This window comes from Falco punctatus (genome assembly GCF_963210335.1).
Source record: "Falco punctatus genome assembly, chromosome: 10".
Lineage (NCBI taxonomy): Eukaryota > Metazoa > Chordata > Aves > Falconiformes > Falconidae > Falco > Falco punctatus.
The window spans coordinates 31,151,621-31,171,848 of record NC_137590.1 but is presented as its reverse complement, the minus strand read 5'-3'; the positions used below and the strand labels follow the sequence as shown (position 1 = coordinate 31,171,848).

General features: G+C 38.6%; 1 protein-coding gene across 6 annotated transcripts; it reads left to right on the top strand.

The window, feature by feature from the left end:
* Window positions 1-2: 2 nt before the first annotated feature.
* On the top strand, window positions 3-10,231 carry CYP2R1 (cytochrome P450 family 2 subfamily R member 1; the record flags this gene model as incomplete). 6 transcript variants are annotated; one of them, XM_080404764.1, is made up of 6 exons in its annotated part: window positions 1,207-1,306; window positions 3,352-3,497; window positions 4,295-4,436; window positions 4,718-5,350; window positions 8,380-8,709; window positions 9,986-10,161. In XM_080404764.1, exons 2-6 carry the CDS (start codon window positions 3,408-3,410, stop codon window positions 10,159-10,161), a joined length of 1,371 nt encoding a protein of 456 aa, XP_080260890.1. In that variant the 5' UTR covers window positions 1,207-1,306; window positions 3,352-3,407. The 6 variants fall into 6 exon arrangements, with proteins under 6 accessions (XP_080260888.1, XP_080260887.1, XP_080260892.1 ...); XM_080404762.1 differs by lacking the exon at window positions 3,352-3,497 and having other exon boundaries at window positions 3-1,306; window positions 10,094-10,231; XM_080404761.1 differs by lacking the exon at window positions 3,352-3,497 and having other exon boundaries at window positions 3-1,306.
* Window positions 10,232-20,228: the final 9,997 nt, after the last annotated feature.

The following is a 20,228-nucleotide window of genomic DNA, read 5'->3' as shown; positions in this document are numbered from 1 at the left end:
GTACTGAGAATTAAGCATTCAATGGTTAGATCATCAAGTACATAGTGCATTTTGATCAGTCAGGTTATTAACAAACTTCATCAGCATAAATTCTTTATCAGTTTGGATCTTATCAGCGCTCTTATGAATCTATGTATGAATGAAGCTGAAATCAACAAAAAAGAAATCTCAAGTTGGAAACACATAGATTAGAAGTTTTAATAGGGCAGGAATACTTCTGTTATACCTAAAATTGCTTGCCAAACAGCAGTAACAGAAGAGCAAAACCACCACGAATGGAAACAAATGTGATTTATAAAGTGTTTTAGCAGGATGTCACATTGCACAGTGGCATTGCTTTCTTAGCTCTGCAGTAAATGACCTTGGCCTCTCTAGCAACTCGAGCCCCCTTTCCTAAGGCATCATCCCGCCAAGTAACAATAGCTCTTACGCCGTTACATATGTGATTTCCTCACTGCTTGGTCCATGAACTAGGGACATTTCCTTCTGTGCTCGGCTGCCTGCAAGCTTGGGGACGCCAGGCCCTTTCTCACTGCCCGCTGCAGCACTGGCATCAGTTAGCGGCGCCAGAATGGGGGAAAGGCTGCCCCGCACGGGGAGCTGCAGGCACGAGTTGCGAAGCTGCCTCCCGCCCCGTTGCCAGCAGCAATCCGCCAGCCAGGCTTGCCCGGTGCTGTGGTCGGGAAGGGCAGCGGGAAGCGCAGCAGGATGCACCGGCTCAGGGCTCCCCACATCCAAAGGGGCTCTGGGAGGGACATCGCAAAGCTGGGTTTGTTCCTCCACCGAGCCTTAACGGCGAGCAAGTAACTGCCGGTGACGCGTCGCAGCCGCCAAGGCCACTGCGCGGAGCGCAGGGCGAGCGGTGCCGCTCCAGCGCCCGAGGAGCCCGAAGGACCCGCGCCAGCGGCCGGTGCGCGCGGGGCCCCGCGGGAGGTGGCGGCGGGGCGGGGCGGTCCGGCCCCCGTGACGCCAGGGGCGGGGCCGCCGCGGGCCAACGGGCACAGGGCGGCGCTGCACCGCCCCGCGGGGGCGGCGGGAGGAAGCGGCGCGGCGGCGGCGCGGGGCGATGCGGGCGGCGGCGGGCCCGGGCGCGGCGGCGGGGGCGGGCAGCGGCGCCTGCCTCCTGCTGCTGGCGGCGGCGCTGGCTGCGGCGCTGGCGCTGGTGGTGCGGCAGCTGCTGAAGCAGCGGCGGCCGCCCGGCTTCCCGCCCGGCCCCCGGGGGCTGCCCCTCGTCGGCAACATCCACGCCCTGGGCGCGGAGCAGCCGCACGTCTACATGCGGCGGCAGAGCCAGATCCACGGGCAGGTACCGCCGCGCCGGCGGCGTCTGCCGCCTCCCCGGGGGCCCCGGAGCGGGAGCGGGGCGGGCTCGGCGCGGGGGCCGGGCGGCACGGGCAGGGGCAGCCTGGCGGGCGCTGTCCCCGGCCCGCGATCCTGGGGCTGCCGCGGAGCCCGGCCCCGCAGCGGCAGCACGGCGCGGCCGACGGGGAGGAGCGGTCCCGGCCCCGGCCCGCAGAGGCCGCCCCGCCGGGGGAGCGGCGGCCCCGTGAGCGGAGCCCCCCGCCGGCTGGCGGGAGCGGGGCGAGGGGCCCGGGGCCGGCCGGTGGCCGAGCGCAAGGCGCGGGCAGAACCGTGCAGCGGCGGCGGGGTAACGCGTGTCGCTTCGCCGGTGTCTCGCTGGGGGTGCGGGCGGAGCGGAGCCGCCAGCCTGACGGGCTCCCGCGGGCGGCTGGTGTTCGGGGCACGGCCCTTGGGCTGCCAGGGACGGTCACTCGCCAGCGGCGTCCCGCACGTCTTGGACACGCCAAGACGGCTTAAAACTAACGAAGTTACAGCAGCCAAATAGCAGGGACTTGGCTAATGCAACGTTGTCGCTGAAAACGCGTTGCTTCAAAGTATCTTCAGTGAGATGTTTGGAATACCGGCAGTCTGTTAAAATAACTATGTAAGAATGGATTTTTTCCTTTTCCCCATATTTCCTTATACATCAGGTGTCTCTTCTCATCAGCCAGTTTCAAGCAACCAGTCTATTGTTAGAAGCTTCATAACAGTTAAACCCAAACTAGATCCCGCAGGGAAAGGCAGGCAGGTATTAGCATTTCTACGTGTGTATGTGTGCACGTACATAAACACACACGCACTGAGGTTACGCTTTGGTAGCAGCTGGCGGGTGAGCACGGACACCCTTTGGCGTGCCTGTACATCTCCAGGCGATGTGTATCACCTGTGGTGTTTTACTTCACAGGATTTTCACTGGAGGGCTGTGAAAGACTGTGCTTTGTGTCCAACAAACGATGTGTTGTTTAGAAAATCACATCCTTCAAACTGCTAGAATTTTTTAAATATAACACCCCTAACAAGCAAATAAAACTGTTCCTAGAACTTAAGTCTGTCAAATGCTTTTGCCCAGATCATTTATGAAACTTACAGGAGAAACAGTCTTGTTCTGAATGACAAGCAAAGCAAAGTGCACAAATTAAAAGGATGCTAAATGGCAGAAACAAAAGGATAGGATTATCTTTTGTTTCATTTGGCAATAGAAAAAAGTAAATGTGTTTCAAGCAAAATACTAGGACAAATAGAATAGAAATAGGAAGGAAAATGTGTCATCCAATAAACTAAGCTTTCTACTTGCCTGGAATGCTTTATGTAGTTCCAGTCACCTGCTGTGAGAAAGGATCCTGCAGAATTGGAGGGAACTTGAAGGTGGCATCAGGATTTGGGGGGCTCTGAAAAAATACAATGAAAGGATTTAAAAAAAAAAAATCTACGACACTGGAAGAAAGATAAATAAGCTAAGATCAAGGTATAGAGAAATCACAAATGGTTTGTGGAAATATACCAGGAGTGCCTTGTCACATAACAAAGAAGAGCCATTATAACAGTGAAAATATCAAGTTCACTAAAACAAAATAGTCATAGAATCATAGAATCATTTAGGTTGGAAAAGACCTTTAAGATCAGAGTCCAACCATTAACCCAGGACTGCCAAATCCACCACTAAACTGTGTCCCTAAGCGCCACAGCTACCTACACAGCTTTTAAACACCTCCAGGGATGGTGACTCAACTGCTTCCCTGGGCAGCCTGTTCCAATGCCTGGTAACATTTTCAGTGACAACCCAGCTGTCATAGAATGTATAATTAGGCTAACATTATTTCATATTGTGGAGGTCAACAGCTCTGAGATGAAGGGAAAACTAGAGATTTATATAGGTAAAAATACAGATTTATAATGCTAAGAAAAGTGTGGAAAGGGATGTAGTATTTCAATCGAGTTTAGCCTTGGTTTAAATTTTTAAAACTTAGGTTAAGATTTTCATTTTGTTTATCCTGTATGTGCCCTCTGCAGGATGTATTGCAACTTTCTCCACAGCATCTAGTGCTAACCACCTCTGGAAATGGGAGATGGGACTAGCTGGGCTATGCTGTCATTTGTTGGCTGTCATCATGGCTCTCACTTCTATCACCTGGTGGTTCTTTGGGAGCCTGTGCAAAGTAAGCTGGTGTCCAGTTTCAGAGGTAGAAAGGACTGGGTGCAGCTTGGTTGTTTTCACAACTGACACCACTTCTGTATCTGCCGTTACTAAGCGGCATGTTGGAAGTCTTCGTAATACAAACTTGTAGCTTCAGTCATAGTGCCCTAAACCAAATTAAGCTGTTGGAATTTACCTTTACGCAGGCAGGGAGGAGGAGTAGATACAGTAGTAAAGCTTACCTCCCTCCTGTGGAAATAGTCTGAGATTATTAGGAAAGTAGACAAAATATGTACTTTATTTCTAATTCTTGTATAAAAACTATACCTTATATCTAATAATGTTATGTTATAGACTCATAAGTATATACTTATATCTACTAATGTTAGGGGACAGTACATTTTTTCTGAAAAATATACATTGTCGTACCAAACTCACATTTTTTTAATGACTAGGAAAGCATCCCCAGTCCTGACTTTGGAGAGCTGGTCACTTTAGGTGCACAGCAAGGCACAGAATGTAGCATGGGCTAATTTACTTTATCTTTTGACAGAGTAAGTTAGCTCACAACAGACTCTACTGTGTAACGCCAAAATTGGATCACCTTTGGTTACCTGTATGCCCTACTGAAGTTTATTCAAGTCTGTATTTTGCATTGATGTCAAGTGTTGTTTCACTTTTTCATTGTCTGTATTTTGCATTGATGTTAAGTCTTGTTTCACGTTTTCATTACTTGTTTTTATTAATTTTCATTATTTGTTCTTAAGTTTTGGTTGTAATAGCATTTTACAATTTCTGTGGGTTTTTCCCCCTCAAAAGATCTTCAGTCTTGATCTGGGAGGTATATCTGCTATTGTACTGAACGGCTATGATGCAGTAAAAGAATGCCTTGTTCATCAAAGTGAAATTTTTGCAGATAGACCATCTCTTCCCTTGTTTAAGAAGCTGACAAACATGGGAGGTAGGTGCTAATGTCTTATCTAAAAATGTAATTTTTGTCCAATAGATAGGTTTGTGATCACATGAAACATTTGCTTGAGCCATTTTCTCTACCTCTTTATCTCCTTCCACAAAATACTTGACGCTTCTTTAAAGATATTATTTGGAAAGAATTGTTACTCTCTGACTATGCTCCATAGCAAGATGTGTATAATTTTTTGTCCATTTAAATAATTTTATTATCTTATCTTACAGGAGAAAAAAAAACACTGCATAAAATACTGTGTTAAAATATTTTTTCAGGCTTACTGAACAGTAAATATGGAAGAGGATGGACAGAACATCGCAAATTAGCTGTAAATACTTTTCGAAATTTTGGATACGGACAAAGGTCCTTTGAACACAAAATTTCAGAAGAATCTATTTTTTTTCTTGATGCCATTGATACATACAAAGGCAGACCATTTGATCTTAAGCACTTGATAACAAATGCTGTTTCAAACATTACTAATTTGATTATTTTTGGAGAACGTTTTACATACGAAGATACTGAATTTCAGCACATGATTGAGATTTTTAGTGAAAATATTGAATTAGCTGCTAGTGCTTCTGTGTTTTTATATAATGCTTTTCCTTGGATCGGTATCTTGCCATTTGGGAAACACCAGCAGCTGTTTAAAAATGCAGCTGAAGTATATGACTTTCTTCAAGACCTTATTGAACGTGTCTCTGAAAATAGAAAGCCTCAGTCACCTCGACATTTTGTAGATGCATATTTAGATGAGATGGATTGCAATGAAAATGATCCAGAATCTACATATTCAAGAGAAAACTTAATTTTCTCTGTTGGAGAACTCATCATAGCTGGGACAGAAACGACAACAAATGTTTTAAGATGGGCAGTGTTATTTATGGCTCTTTATCCAAACATTCAAGGTAAGAACTTTGACATTTTGAGGAACTGATACACTTTCCTATTGCAAATTTAAAATGCTCTTTTAAAAATGATGCAGTGATCCATAGTTGTAACCAAAAAGGAAGGTTTGTATATTATTCTGTTTTATCATTTACCAAATATACTATAGACAGGGGTGAAAAGCTTATTTTATATGTACATGAAGAGGCTATCAAAAGTAAAGTATGATGATAAAAATTTTAGAATATTATTTTGTAAATAAGTTTTATGAAGCATTAATAAAGTATTTCTAATATATTTAAGTTTAGTGTTGTGAGGCATAATGTTGGTTGGCAGATGTACTAATCTGTGTAGTTAATAATAAATAGTAAGAAAATGCAATTAAATATGATACTAATAAATTATATTGAAAATGCAAAACCACCAGCAAAATGTAAATCAGGTTGTAGTTAACAGTTTGGGTACAATTTTTTTTTCTCCTTAAGTGCCTCAATTCACAACAGATTTACATGTTATAGACATGTATATTCATAGTTTTGGAAGAACAAAAATAGCACTTAAAAGTTAAAAAGATGTATTACAGTCATTTTGAAGAAAGACAGCAATAGATGTTTGAATGTCAGCCTGGATGTTTTGTGCAGAAGTTTGGATTTTAGGAGTGAACAGTCATTTTTATTTTTTTTCCTGCCTCCACTTCCCTTTTCCTATCAAAGCCTTAGCAGTGCTTAGTTCAACTAGGAATTTTCAGTATTTGGAGAAAGAGCAGCCTGGATAACTTTGAAAGGTACTGCTGATACTTGGACCAAAGAATATTGCTCTAACATCAGTTTCACCACCATCATAATTTCAGAATGGGGATAACAGCACTGCCTGTAGCTAGAAGGCTGTTGAGATCTGAAGTTCTGCATAGGAACCAGATATCTTTATGTATGAAAGATTCCATTTTCTTCTTCTGGTAGTAGGTGCATGCCTCTATGACTTCTGATTTTCTAAGCTAGAATAATTTCTAATTCAAATCGGGTGGAAAAAAAGCAATTGTGTATTTATGTATCTGTTTTTAGATTTTAAAATACTGATCTATGTATCTATTATATTGTCTAAAATTAGAGATCAAATTTTATATTTACATATAAGGTAAATACAGCTTTACTTGAAAAAAATGAAAATTGAAATATGATGATAAAGTACGTCAAAGCCTGACATGCTGTAAACTGAAAATCATTCTGCTTACATGAAGAAGCTGATGCCAAAACTCTTCTGTTGCTGCCATTATCGTTATTTTAAGTCCACTATTCACTGAGCTCGTTAAAATATCTGGCTAAGCAAGTAGAACCAAAGTTCGCTTAAATATCTCCTGAGAGCCATAACGTCTTACTCAACTTTTCTAATTAGTTGATTAATTAATTGAACATGAGGAAACTGATTAAAGATTAAAAAATAGGAAAAATTTCTTCTAGGATTAAAAGGAAAATCTAATAGATTTGAGTTGTTAATTTTAAAAACTTTGAGGGATATATTTAAGAGAAATATGTAGCTTCAGCTCACTAAGTACAGCTAATAATTCTTTTGTAGAAGATTAAAACTGCAATTTCTAGTTCTAACCAGTCAGTGTAATTCAGATGATTTAAAAAAAAGTATAAAAAAATTAAATGTTGCTTTTATGCTTCTGAGCTCTACTAATTCATTTATGTGCTTTACACAGTGTAATAAGAAAAACTACCATAAAAGGAAACCGTTCAATAAAATGAAAAAAATAGAATCCGATTTTATAGGTACTCAAGTTTTAGGATGCATATATACATTGTTCATATTTTAGTTAAAAATGTATTTGGTGCCATAATTAGTCACAAGGATATATTTACACTCTACATTATATAAAAACCCTGGATGCAGAAAGGTCCACTTAAAGTTTCTGATCAGTCTGTCTTGGCTCACAAACAATAGTCACATCTTAAAACAAGAACATCCTTTCTCCTGCTCTATTACGATCTGACCAAGATACTGTTTTTCAAAAAAGATAAAAAACTTTGTAGTTTTGTGTCTCCTATGCACTAGCTGATTTTGTAGAGATCCACTTACCTAAAATAATCTTCTCATCTCAGATCTTGTGATACAATGAGTTTGGATTCAAGATCAGTTCACCTGGATAAAAATAAAAATTACTGTCACCTTTATTTAGACTTTCTCTGTCCAAGTATTACAATACACACCGATACACCACTACATCACAGAATGTAGTTTAACTAAGCTGCTTTTCACCTCTTAATTTTGATGTGAAATGTTGTCACTTTAGGGTGAAAAACCTGGTGATTCTTCTGGTAGAATTTTTCTGCTATTGCCCAGATTTGCATTATTGGTTCCACATGAATTGTAGAAGTGCAACTTTATTTTACTTAGGAGCTGTTTGGCAGTTTCAGCAAAGAAAGTGTATCGGGAAAAATAAGAGACAGTTTTGAGTGCCTTTGAGATTATTTAAATAACCTGTGAATTTTATTTTTAAAATAGCTTAAAAAAACCCAGTGATTGGATTTGTTCCTTTTCAGTTAGATTCAGACTCTTGCCCCTCTTAAATCTTAGAGTGTTGTATCAGATATTTTCATCTTAAGAGTGAATGATTTTACATTGTGACAATTCTGAAGAATAATAGCAGAATTAGACAACAGAAAGTTCAAGTGGCTAATTTCAGTCTTATCTGTGTTTACTCAAGTACTTAACGTACTTTATCTTTGCAGTCTTTTGCTTGTTCCTTTAGTTTTGAAGAGCTCCAGAAATAAAAATATACACAAGCAAAGCAAAGTATGTTAAACTACAATTTTACTGAGGATAATTACTTTTGAAATGAAGATTACTGGTATAGATGCTAGTAACAATTCCTAATAACAGGATAAGGAATATAGAATCTAAATTTTAAAGCTTATAAGCTACTACATTTTATGTAGGATATTTCATGTTTCAGTATCCTTTTAAAAATATATATATTTTATAGCTTAAATAAAAAAAGAAATTATATTACACAATAAATATCAGCTTTTATTCCTGTTCCTAACAGGGCAAGTTCAAAAAGAAATTGATTTAGTCATTGGCCCAAACAAAATGCCTGCCTTAGAAGAGAAATGCAAAATGCCATACACTGAGGCTGTTCTACATGAAGTACTAAGATTCTGTAATATAGTTCCACTAGGTATTTTTCATGCAACTTCCAAAGATACTGTTGTGCGTGGTTATTCTATTCCTGAAGGCACTACAGTCATTACAAACCTCTACTCTGTCCATTTTGATGAAAAATACTGGAGCAATCCAGAAGTGTTTTTTCCTGAGAGGTTTTTGGACAGCAGCGGGCAGTTTGTCAAGAAAGATGCATTTATTCCTTTTTCACTAGGTAAGTGATCTCTTCCACTGTTCCTTTTCATAAATCTAGAGAGGTGTAACATATAAGCGATGGCAATAAATCGGGAATGGACAGATGGATGTAAAATATCCACAGTCTGATGAAACAGCTATTTTAAAGGTTTTCAATGTAATGCACTTTGGACATAATACATTTTAGCACAATATCTTTTATATAGATGAGTTCGCTATTATATATAAACTAGCAAAAAAGTATGATACCTTCTTATCTGAGGAGTCTATAGATTTTATATTATTGCAGTACATAAGTTGTATTTCTTTCATAATTAATAGTCCTTTGCTGCTACAGTCATTACATACAGGTGATTTACACAACCAGCTTTCAAATTGGAGCAGTTAGATCAGCACCAGAAATTGCAGATGTTATTCAGAACTAGCTTGGGGCTCAGCATGTATCACTTCATTCTGACCTGAGGAAATATTCTGGGAGTCCTAAATTATTATGGATTTGTCTTTTGATGCCTGTAAGAGTGGGTAATTTACCTTACATACAATTATCAACCTAAAAAATTAGGCGTTCCTTATAAACTAACTTCCAGGGCTACCTCTGCAGTCCATAGAAAGACATAGCCTTGTGTAGAGTGTGACTTAGTTTGCTCATCTGGGGTGCTCTTGCTCTGAAAAATAGGAGACAAGAGAAGACAATTCCCTTGGAATAGATACACTAGATCTAAATGGCCTGTTATGTTTGATGAAGCCTACCTTTATTATGTTTCTTTTTGTCTGTTTGACCTTACCAGTTCCAGATGTTGTTATCCATTCACCTGTGTCTTCCACAACCACGTTTACTCACTGTAACTAGTAATGGGAACTAATGTTTAAAGTCATTATCCAGACTTGTTTCAAATCTTTCTACTTAGAAAGTTACAATATTTGCCAGGCAATAATGACTGGCAGTAGATGTAATTAAGAAAACAGTAGGGAACAAAGGCTGAAATTCACAGTATCATTTTTTAAAGACATCTTCTGTCTAGATTGGCACTTCAAGACAAGATAAAGGAGCTAATAGCTTATCTAAATAAATTTGACAGAATTAGTTACAATGGCATTTGTGTAGCGAGAGGAACAAGTTCTCTAAAATCTGTTTCTTGCTGTAAATTACCACCTATCCCCTCTCTTACAGAATGCTACCACCAAGTTCATACAGCTCCTCTTAGAACACAGAAATGACGATTCTTATTCATAATAAGAGTGAAAATGTAATTGAACACATTTTAAGTCTTTTCAAAACCTTCTTTTCAATCCAGGAAGAAGACACTGTCTTGGAGAACAACTAGCTCGAATGGAAATGTTTTTGTTTTTTACTTCATTACTGCAACGATTTCACCTGTGTTTTCCTCATGGTGTGATTCCAGATCTCAAACCAAGATTAGGCATGACGTTACAACCACAGCCATACCTCATCTGTGCAGAAAGACGGTGAAGAGAAGCATCTAGATTGTCAGGTGGAGCACAATGCTTCAAGTTGCAGCAGAGGATCCCCTTTGCCTTCTATTTCTAAATGTGTTCATGCCAGAAAAACAAAGATTTGAAGGACTTGCAGATAAATTCTGACTGCACACATCTTAATAGCTTCTTTGTACTTGGTTTTCACAAAAAAAAACCCCTCAACCACAAACGTGAAACACATCCTGTGTTTAAAGCTCATGTTTTCACTCCAGAAGTCTCTTTTGAATCCAACTTCTGATTCAGCTTTTAAATACTTTATTACTTAACAGGCCATTTTGCTTTGAGATGATATTTTTATAAACGTGGAGAACATGGCTCAAAATGTTTATACTCCAATTCATGTGTGGAAATCTCATTTATGTTATTCCAGCTAAGCAGTTCTTTATAATTCTCCATTAAATTTACATAGCTAAAAAGGTTTTAAAGTTATCTAAATTTTTGTAACTCAGAATAAACTATATTTTCCAACCTTGGCAAACAAATTGTATATTTAAGCATTTTAATCCTTCCTTCTCCTTGCCCTATTATCCCAGTTGGTCATAATTTTCTAGTGAATCGAAGAACTGTGTGAATTCACTAAAAGATCTTTTATGGCTTGCTTCTCATTTTGTAACATGTTACTAAACAACAGTGTTCAATTATTGCCATACTCCTGACAATTGCAGCAATCTCTGTTGCCTCCCCACGCAAAGCGTTATGCAATGATTAAACTCTGCCTAAGACTAAGTCTACTTAGTCTACTAAGAATTAAGTTGACTTAGCCTACCAGACTAAAGTAGTCTGGAAAAAGCAGCATTTGTGTTACCAGAGACACATGCAACTATACTAGGAGTCAAGAAAATAAGCTGCTCATGAGTTTGACAAGAGAAGAGACCTTTTGGGAAGGGGGAGTGGAATAGGGTAGAAGGAACATATTTTAAATGGATTTTAAGCAGAAGTTTTAGGCCTAACAGCCACTCTTGACTTCTTCCAGCTTCATTTTTTATTCCTGACAGCTATTGCTTTATGGTTATTGGTAGATAAAGATTTATGCACGCAGGCCCTACAGGAGAACCTGATACTCTAAATATGATGTGTTTCATCCCCACCACACGAGAAGAAGTAAGGCCACAGAATACGGTTCAGAACAAAACACACACTCAGCCATTTAAGGACAGGGCTGAACATTAGACCTTGCTCTTCATACAGCTTATGCTTCAGTTTGGAGATGCAGGAAAGTTTAAAGGCAGTGATTGGGTGTTCTTCTGCTGACCTGACATTTTTCATCTTATACTGAGCAGAAAATACTTCCTTTGTTTTGAAACAGCAACAGAGAAGGATCAGACAGAGCTAATACTAGCCCACTTACATCATAGCCTATTGACTCAAGATGCAGCAGGTCCAGGTCAAGTTACGGTGCCTGAGGGCAGTCAGACCCACATGTCCCGCAAAGAGCATCTCCAACACATGCAGAACTGGTGCTCTGAAGAAGGTGGGCAGGCTGCTGCTCTTGCTGAGTAACTGCCTTTCTGTAGAGAAGATATAAGATTCAGAAAGGAGAGGAAGGAGGTAAGCCTGACTGCTGTGCACTGGGCACACCATGAAAGCTGTGAATAAACCGCTCCTAAGACACTGGGGTTTAGGAGTCGATATTTTTTTATTTTTTTTTTTTTGCTGGATACCTGTGTAAGTAGACGTTGCGCGCTTGTGAAATGCTTAAGTAAAAATTGTGGAATCTACCAGATTTAGGTGCCTTCAGTATGAAGTATGAATACATATGTTCAGTATGAATATTGAACAGAATCCACTGCTACAGTTCTGGACTCATGGTAATTCTTCCTATATCCCACTCCATGCTCTTAAATGAGACAGCCACAGGATTTTTAGTATCTAGGCTTGCCTTCTGTGTTGCAAGAACTCTAGGACATTCTTTGGTTAAAATATGATTCAAATAATCCTAATTGAAGTGAGGGGAAGATTAAAAAAACCCAAGAACCAGTTCTTGTGGGGGCTGTGCTCAAAATGCAGCTGACCAGTGATAATTCCCTTTTGCTGAGGTATTTTGAGATCTAACTCCTGACTAGTCTTTAATCCATTTAATAAGAAACATATTGATTATATGTCATTCTGGTTTCTAAATCAAAATGCCTTATACAAGCCTCAGAATATCAATCCAAACTTTTACCATTATCTGCCAACTTACAGTCTCATTTAAGCAATCAAATACATTTGACAAGCTGTCTTTTCTATAAGTCTGTATCAGTGTTATATTTACATGTTTCATTCTGTATCAACTTTTTCATTATTTTCCCTCTGACTTAGAATTAGCCTCACAATCCAATTTAATAATTTGAAATACTGACATAAGAATAGTTTTTTCAAGTCCTCTGGAATTTCCCCATTGTAGCTAGACTGATTAGTAATGAGTATCAGCGGCCAGCCAAATGTTTAGAATTTCCTGTTGAGTTTTCTACAGCTGAAATATCTAGCATAGCTGGCTGCTGTTTAGCATTGGTTTAGGATTAAAGGCTGATATATTAACCAGTATATCTTTTTCTGTTTGTAGAATATAAGGATGAAAAAAGACATTAAGTAATGCGTCAAGGTAAGATTGTTCCCATTTGCAGAAGTTTTTCCTATCTGGCTTTAAATGTACTAATAACTTAGGTCAAAAAATGTGTTCAGATACCGATGGAAAGATTTCTTGAAATTTAAAGTTGTAACCTCTCAATTTCTGTCTATTAATGTCATTTATTGCTCTCTTGGTTTCACCATTTTCCTAAGTTTTATTCCCTCCAGTATTTACAGCCTTCTCATTTTTGTCTTTTGCAGAGTTAGCCGTTTGAATTCATGATGATAGTTTAGAAGTGGAAGCACTGTTTCCACATACAGGTGTATCACAACCACAAGAAGACATTTTCATATACCCTCTCTGTAACTCCACTGTCATTCCCAAAGGCAGCGAAGGACTTTTTGCTGTAAATGTAGCTAAAAATGCATATTCAGCTTGCCTTTGCTGCTCTCAATCAGCATAGTTTTAAATCATTCTGTTTTCTAGTTTGTCTAGGAAAAAAAACCACTTCAGCTTTTTTCCCTTCCTGTGAGATTACTGCAATGTTCTTTGCGCTATTCTAGGGTCTTGTTCAGTACTTGTAAATGCAGACTAAGTTCAGCGGTCTTTCCTAAGGAACAGGTATTTTAGGATTAAGACTTGATTTTGTATTCTTTACTTAATTATTTTAATTTCTCCTTGAGCAATAACTAGTTGCCTTTTCTGAGTGTAATCACAGAAATCCTGCTAATTGGAGGGGAATACAGTCAACTCACCATTGTATTAGTTTACTATATCCCATTCAAAGGTCTCCACAGCCAACTATGGTGTAATACTAGTAGGAAGATTATGAGCTGCTGTATGTTTCGCCTACATCTATTTTCTGGGTCTTGGCTCTGGTTTTGTATACTTGCCTTAAACCAGAAATTCTAGAAGAGGTTCCATGCCTTAGCTCTTTTGTGCCATTTCTGTACCATGGGGAATGTGTGCTTTCTTCCCTGTTTCTCAGATACAGCCTATTCCTAGATCTACTCCTAGACACAAGTCCAAGCCCAGGGTAACACATCTTGCTATCTAGCAGGAAATTCCCTTAACACTGATGCAAGAGCTGCAGTCAATACCACCACAGTATCTGAAATCCTCCTTTCTAAAACTCTATCCTTTGGGCTTGTGGGTTAACCTTGGACATGCCAGCATCCCCAGAATCTGAAAAGGGAACACTACAAGGATGCCATATATGACACTGAAAGAACACTAAAGAAAATCTTACTCTCTAATTTCCTGAACTTCCACCAGTTTCTGTGATATTGGTGAACCTGAGCTTAGTGTGAACCTAATAAATGCAGGAAGGTTCATTAGCTTATACCTTCAGAAATTAACGCTACAAAGTGAGATTTCATAAAAGTTGAAGAAACTTTAGTGCTTCTCTGAAAGTAAATAGTTTGAATTTATTGTGATATATCCTTTACGTGTATCAAGAATATGTTGTGAGAGAAAGACCTAGAGAATCACAATAATGCTTCTTTGTTAGTTTTCCAGTACATACTAGAAATAGTTCACTAACTTGAACTATATGCCAGGATGTAGCTACATCTTTTTTTTCAATGAACAATTTCTCTCATGTCTTAGATCTCCATTTCTCTTAATAAGAAAATGATAGCATGGAAACAGGGGAAATGGAGAACATTATAGCTGGTGTTTATAATATAGCATGTATTTTAATGTTAGGTACACACTGTCAAGTGTATAATGTTTTAATGGAAACTAATAACTGTCCAGAGGATTTGTCATGTCATCTGGAAAATGAGAGAAAGTTAAATAAAGAGAAAAACTATAAATAGGGAAGAAGAGTGTAGATTGAAAGCAAAAAGACAATGTGTTATAATTTTTGCAGTTATTTACAAATCATTATGAAGCATGAGGGGTTTATCTGGAAAAATAATTACAGTTGTTCTTATGACATTTCTGGACTGAATTGGGAGATTTTGTCAGACTAAGTACCAGAAATCACTGTATCTGTAGCAGCCAAAGTGCTATTTCAGACTGGAATTTACAAAGAGCCTGCTTTTTTCATCCTTAAACTAAGTGTATCATAGAACTGTGGTAATTTTTAATTCTGTACAGATTCAGGGTTAATATCTGCAGTGACTTAAAAGCTAAAATATGCCTGGAAGATGTGCTCTTCCTTGTCCATGTCTTGAGTATCACTGCAGGGAACATGAACCGAACCTGCGAAGCAAATTGCCTTTTCACTGGGCAGAACCAGCAGTTCCTTCTGCTATGGGGATATGCCACTGCATTACGGCTAATGGGAAGTGCGGTGCCCAGGAGCCCTAGAAATCTTTAAAGAGAGCAAAGTGCATATGCTCTCTGTACACCCAGAATAATTTAGATTATGTGGGACCATGATCTGGCATTAGCTGAGGGACCTTGCTTAAACAGCCCCGGGGATCCATGCCAATGACATCTTCAGCCTGCAGGTGGCTGGACAACAGCTGGTAAAAAAACAGCTGTCACCGCAGGAACAGAAATATCTCCCTGTGTAGTTTCTGTATATATTGAGGGAACAGACTTGTCATCCAAAATAACGTTACTGGCCAGTCCAAACTTCCAAAGTTACTCAGCATGCCAAGGACAAACTAGGTGACTTTGCATCAAGGTGCTTAAGGTGAGCTCATTTATTTGCAGATCATGTTCCACACAGACTGCTGAAGCAAATGGTCTAGGTAAGGTATCAAATCAGCTCTTAGTAGTGTCCACAGTGAGATACTGGGGTTAGCTTTAGAGATGTACAGGCTTTTGCAGAACTGCACAGATCAGATTGCAAGGGAAGAGAAGCCTAATTGGTACCTGCTGTGTAATGGCCATCACACTAATGCAGTTTCTCTGCTTATTAACCCAACCTACCCTTAACAACCACTCTGCATGCCTGTGGGCTCATTCCCCTTTCTTCGTCCTACTGACATGAATATTTCCTGAATTTAACATTGCTGAACACATGCTCCTCTGCATGGAGATCCTCCCTTTCCTCTATACCAGGTCTTCTTGCAAAGAAAACTTGAATATACTTCAAGTGGGAGAGTAATTCCGCATCCACAATGTAGGCAGCGTTGATAACTAGTATGACAGTACTGCACAGGATGATCAGATGTGCGCTGACTTTACGCTGCAGGAATTTAGCATTGTCTCTATTCAGCCATATTCAGTATCCCTCTCCAAATGTTCCTTACCTGTAACTAGACTTGATCAGAGCTTGAGGTAAAGTCATGGACCTTTCTGCATTTGTGCTGGTGATCCCTCCTTAGACATCATCATCGTGCAGGTAAGTTTCCAATACAAGATCACTCTTTTCTAGTAATGTTGCAGAAGTTATAAAATTGTAATTCTGAAAAGAATTCAGTTGGTTTACATTCCTGTGATACACTCACACTACAATCTTTTAATTTCAGAGTATGTTTTTGACCTCCTGTGGGCCAGATCCAGTATCAATAGAATGAAGGTCTTTCCTTCTGGAATCTGGCCTTTTTGGATGTGTCCAAATATAAATTCAGATCATTCAGATGTCTAAGAGCCAATGACACAGAAAACAGGCATAGAATGAGGAAATCTATATCAAAAAGCTGTAATTCTGAAAAAGCTTGGGATCCATAGTGGGTTGTTAGCTAAAGATGAACTTTGTGCAGCCAAAAGATCTTGTGTTGACAGAATATTGAGTGAGGACGGAATCATAGAATCATTTAAGGTTGGAAAAGACCTTTAAGATCGAGTCCAATCATTAACAGATACAGAAACTATATATGTATTTGGTGCTGGCATAAGCATTCCTTGAATACTGTGTGCCTTGTTCTGTTGTCTATAACTGATGGAGTTAGTAGTCTCCCCGTAAAGCTGTAAAAACTACTAACAATATGCTTATGCTATATATTCTGGATTTGCTACAAGGTACTTCTACTGATTAATGAACTGACCAAATAGTATGTGATCATAGCAGGGTAGCGCCACATTCAAGCTAATACTCTTCCATTTCAGAATGATTTATTATTTCAGACTTGGTGATATACTGGCACTGTTAGAAAGTGTTTGGATAGCTGGAGGCTCATGCATGTCTCCAGAATATACGCCACAGCAATGTACTGTAGAACATACTGGCTAGTGACACATTTAAGACAATTCATTTGCTTGGTTTACCAAATGAATTACATGATTAAGTGCCTTGATTACAGTCTAATCAGAGAACAAAAAGAGAACAAAAAGTTGATAAAAGATCTCTTCAGGAGGTAGACAAGAATAGAAATAGAAGTCAAGGTGAAACATCTTTAAACTAGGAACAGGGAACAGCTTTAGATGAAGAATAAGCTATATAACTAGCAGTAACAATAGTTATTCCTGGATCACTACAGAAATTTTAAAATCAGTTATGAGACCTTTCTTCGGTGCTCTGGTTTTAATTTGAACTGTCTTCAATATAACAAGTAAACTACGTAAGTTTACAGTAGTCCCTCTTGTCTCGATCAGCAGCTTATGAAATGTACTGTTCCATCTGAACTCCACACCACTGCCAGGTTTTCAAGTATTAAAGCAGCCTGAGCTCACATAGCAAGCAGGTCTTTTCTCGATGTAGTATGTCCTGCTACACAACTAGATTCTGAATCTAAGTCTGATTCAGACCGTCTGAATAGTGAAAATAAACTATTAATCTGCATTTTTTTTTAGCCTGAATTGACCCTAATGGTTTTTACAGGCACTAGTGAGTAGATGGGGCAGATTATGTTGTCATTAAGATAGCACATTCACCCGAAAAGTAGCAAGTTCAGAGAGAATGCAACACAAGGCAGTCAAATCACTTTGAAAAAGGGGTGAAAATGAGATTATGTAAATTTTTCAGTAATTCATTGAATGGAAAAATATAAGGATTAAGGATAAACAGGAAAAAAAATCATAATGGTGAAGATGCCAGATCAGAATTTATCTTTAGGTGAGATAGATGGAATGATGAAAAGACAACACAGCCAAGTACAGTGGACTATTCACTGAGAGTCTAAAGGTAAACTCTCAGGATAAATTGGTCTGTGAAGCTACAGACATGCATTTTCATAGCAGCTAGATGTCTCGTGTTTTGGGTTTTTTTTTTTGGCATTGGGCCTCATAATTCAAACCCTTTGTCTAATAAAGATCAAATTAAACTTCTGTTCTGGAAATATTATGCCTTATTCTGCCCTTTCATACAACACAATTTGAGGATCAGCATATTCTTCCATTTCTAGATTATCCCCTTAGATATTTTTGAAGGCTCTCAACTATCTCAATGTCGATGTCATTAGAATTAGGCAGAACCCATACTCAGAGTGGTCATTTCTTAGGAAGACTGCCAGACTTCAGGAGACATTACGTTTGTTACATTCTTCCGAATAAGTAACATTCCAAATAGATTAAATCCATTAAAATAATGGAGCATATCAGGAATGTGCAATCTAATCCAATAGTTTACTATTACCGCAGCAGATGGCTGCTTGCCTAAAACTTTACATGTGATATATACCAGCCTATAGTAATATAACAGAAAACAGAATAAACTTAGTATTTATTTCCTCGCTGTTTTCAAGTGCTGACTTCCTTCTATGGTCACATTAAAAATCTTTAAAAAATATTTTTGATTTGTGTAGACTATGACTTATCAGAAGCATGAAAAAAATGTTACATATAAAAAAAGATTAGCTTTTTAAAACACAGGTAATTTCTTAGGATGCTGAACAACTTTAGTCCCACCATTAGCATTTAGACAACAGGGTCCATGCTGTATGCCCCATGGACACTCTCATACCCTCATTAAAACAAGGGAATAAAGGATGTTGTTCAGGTCCTTCACTAATATAGGTAATGCAGGTAGGATTTCATACCAATAAGGAATGAAAGTTAGGTAATAGAATCACTTATTGACAAAACATCTTAATTACCTGAGAATAATTCTCTTTTCTCCACACACATCCCTGTTTAAGGAGTCCAAATTCCCTTTTAGTTCTCTTCAACATGCACAATAAGCTAGTTAAAATAATAATACTCGTGAACATGCACCACAGCAGAGTTTTGTAAGCCTCATTTCTCCAAGAAAAACATAAGTACTTATGACCCTTCTTGTGCCTGCATAGACTTGTGTAACCTGATTTAATTGTTCTTTTTTCGGAAGCATAAATGTTGCTTTTTAAAGCCCCTTCAAGGCATCTTCAGATCTTGTTCCATTGTATTTTATGTTGTATAAAGACATACTGTTTCTCTCTCAATGCACAGTCTAAACTGTCACAGTATACAGAGAAATGCAACATAGCTTAATATTGCATTTACTTTATTGCAAATTGTAGACAGTCTATAGAATATTCTTCATGTCATAATGAATGTCATATATTTGAAAATAGACTGTAAGAATTCATTGCCGATTGCAATAAAACTGAGTGCTAAGGGATAAAATTTATCTAAAAATCCTCACTTGCTTAAACTAATCATCTTTGTAATTATATGAATTACATCATTTTAAAAAGCACCCAACACCTCCCAAAGTATGCACTTCCTTAAGATCTAGAAAGGACCACATAGCCTGACAAAAAAATAAGATGTAATAAGCTTTAGCAAACTAATTTTAGACAATCATATATTTTTAAAATATTTTGGCTACTGCTTTTCCATTTATTCATAAACTGACAACTAGACAGAGTCTTAATTCTGGCTGAGCTTCATACTTTGTCTGTTTTTTCAAAAGGATTCTAGCTGTCTCCCTTAACAAATAAATAGGATATTTCTGGTGGGAGATATAATAAATACTCCATAAATTAAAAGCTTCTAATATTCACTGAAATTGAGGTTCAGTTGACATATCCAATTCCTGTTGGCTGAATGTTATTATTTGACTATTTTCTATCATTGTGCACATTTTCTTATTGGTATTTAAAGTGATCCATATCAGATCTCATCTCTAATTGTAGTACTGAAAAACTAGGTCCAGAAAGGATCGCAGTAAGTTATGCAGTTCACCCATCTGACTGGTAATATGTTTTTCTGAAAATTGTTTTTCAGACTTTTTTTTTTTTTAATTATTTTCAAAGACTTCCCTTCCTTAATACTCCAAGGTATTCTATTTCAGTGAGTCATAGCCCCCTCAATCCTTAGACAATTAGCCATGTTGAGCCTGAATCTTCCTTTTTGCAATCTAAAGCTGCTACTACTTGCCTTAAACTATGAACACTGAAAGCCTTGTTCCAATTACTTTGCTCTTTGAAGCAGCACTATTAAGTATTTGAAACTTTAGGATACCTTTTTTAAGTCTCATCTTCTCTAGACTCAGAAAAGCCACTTGAATTAATTTTATCTTTCTCCTTCTCTTTAGGCCGTCTTCCCTATTTCTGGTTAGTCTCACTGGTCTGTACTGGAATTATGTAGTCTGTCTAATGGGCGGATATTTTTCCTGGGCTGTGACATCTGAAATGCAAAACAGTATTTTGGTAATGCCTTATTTATGATGA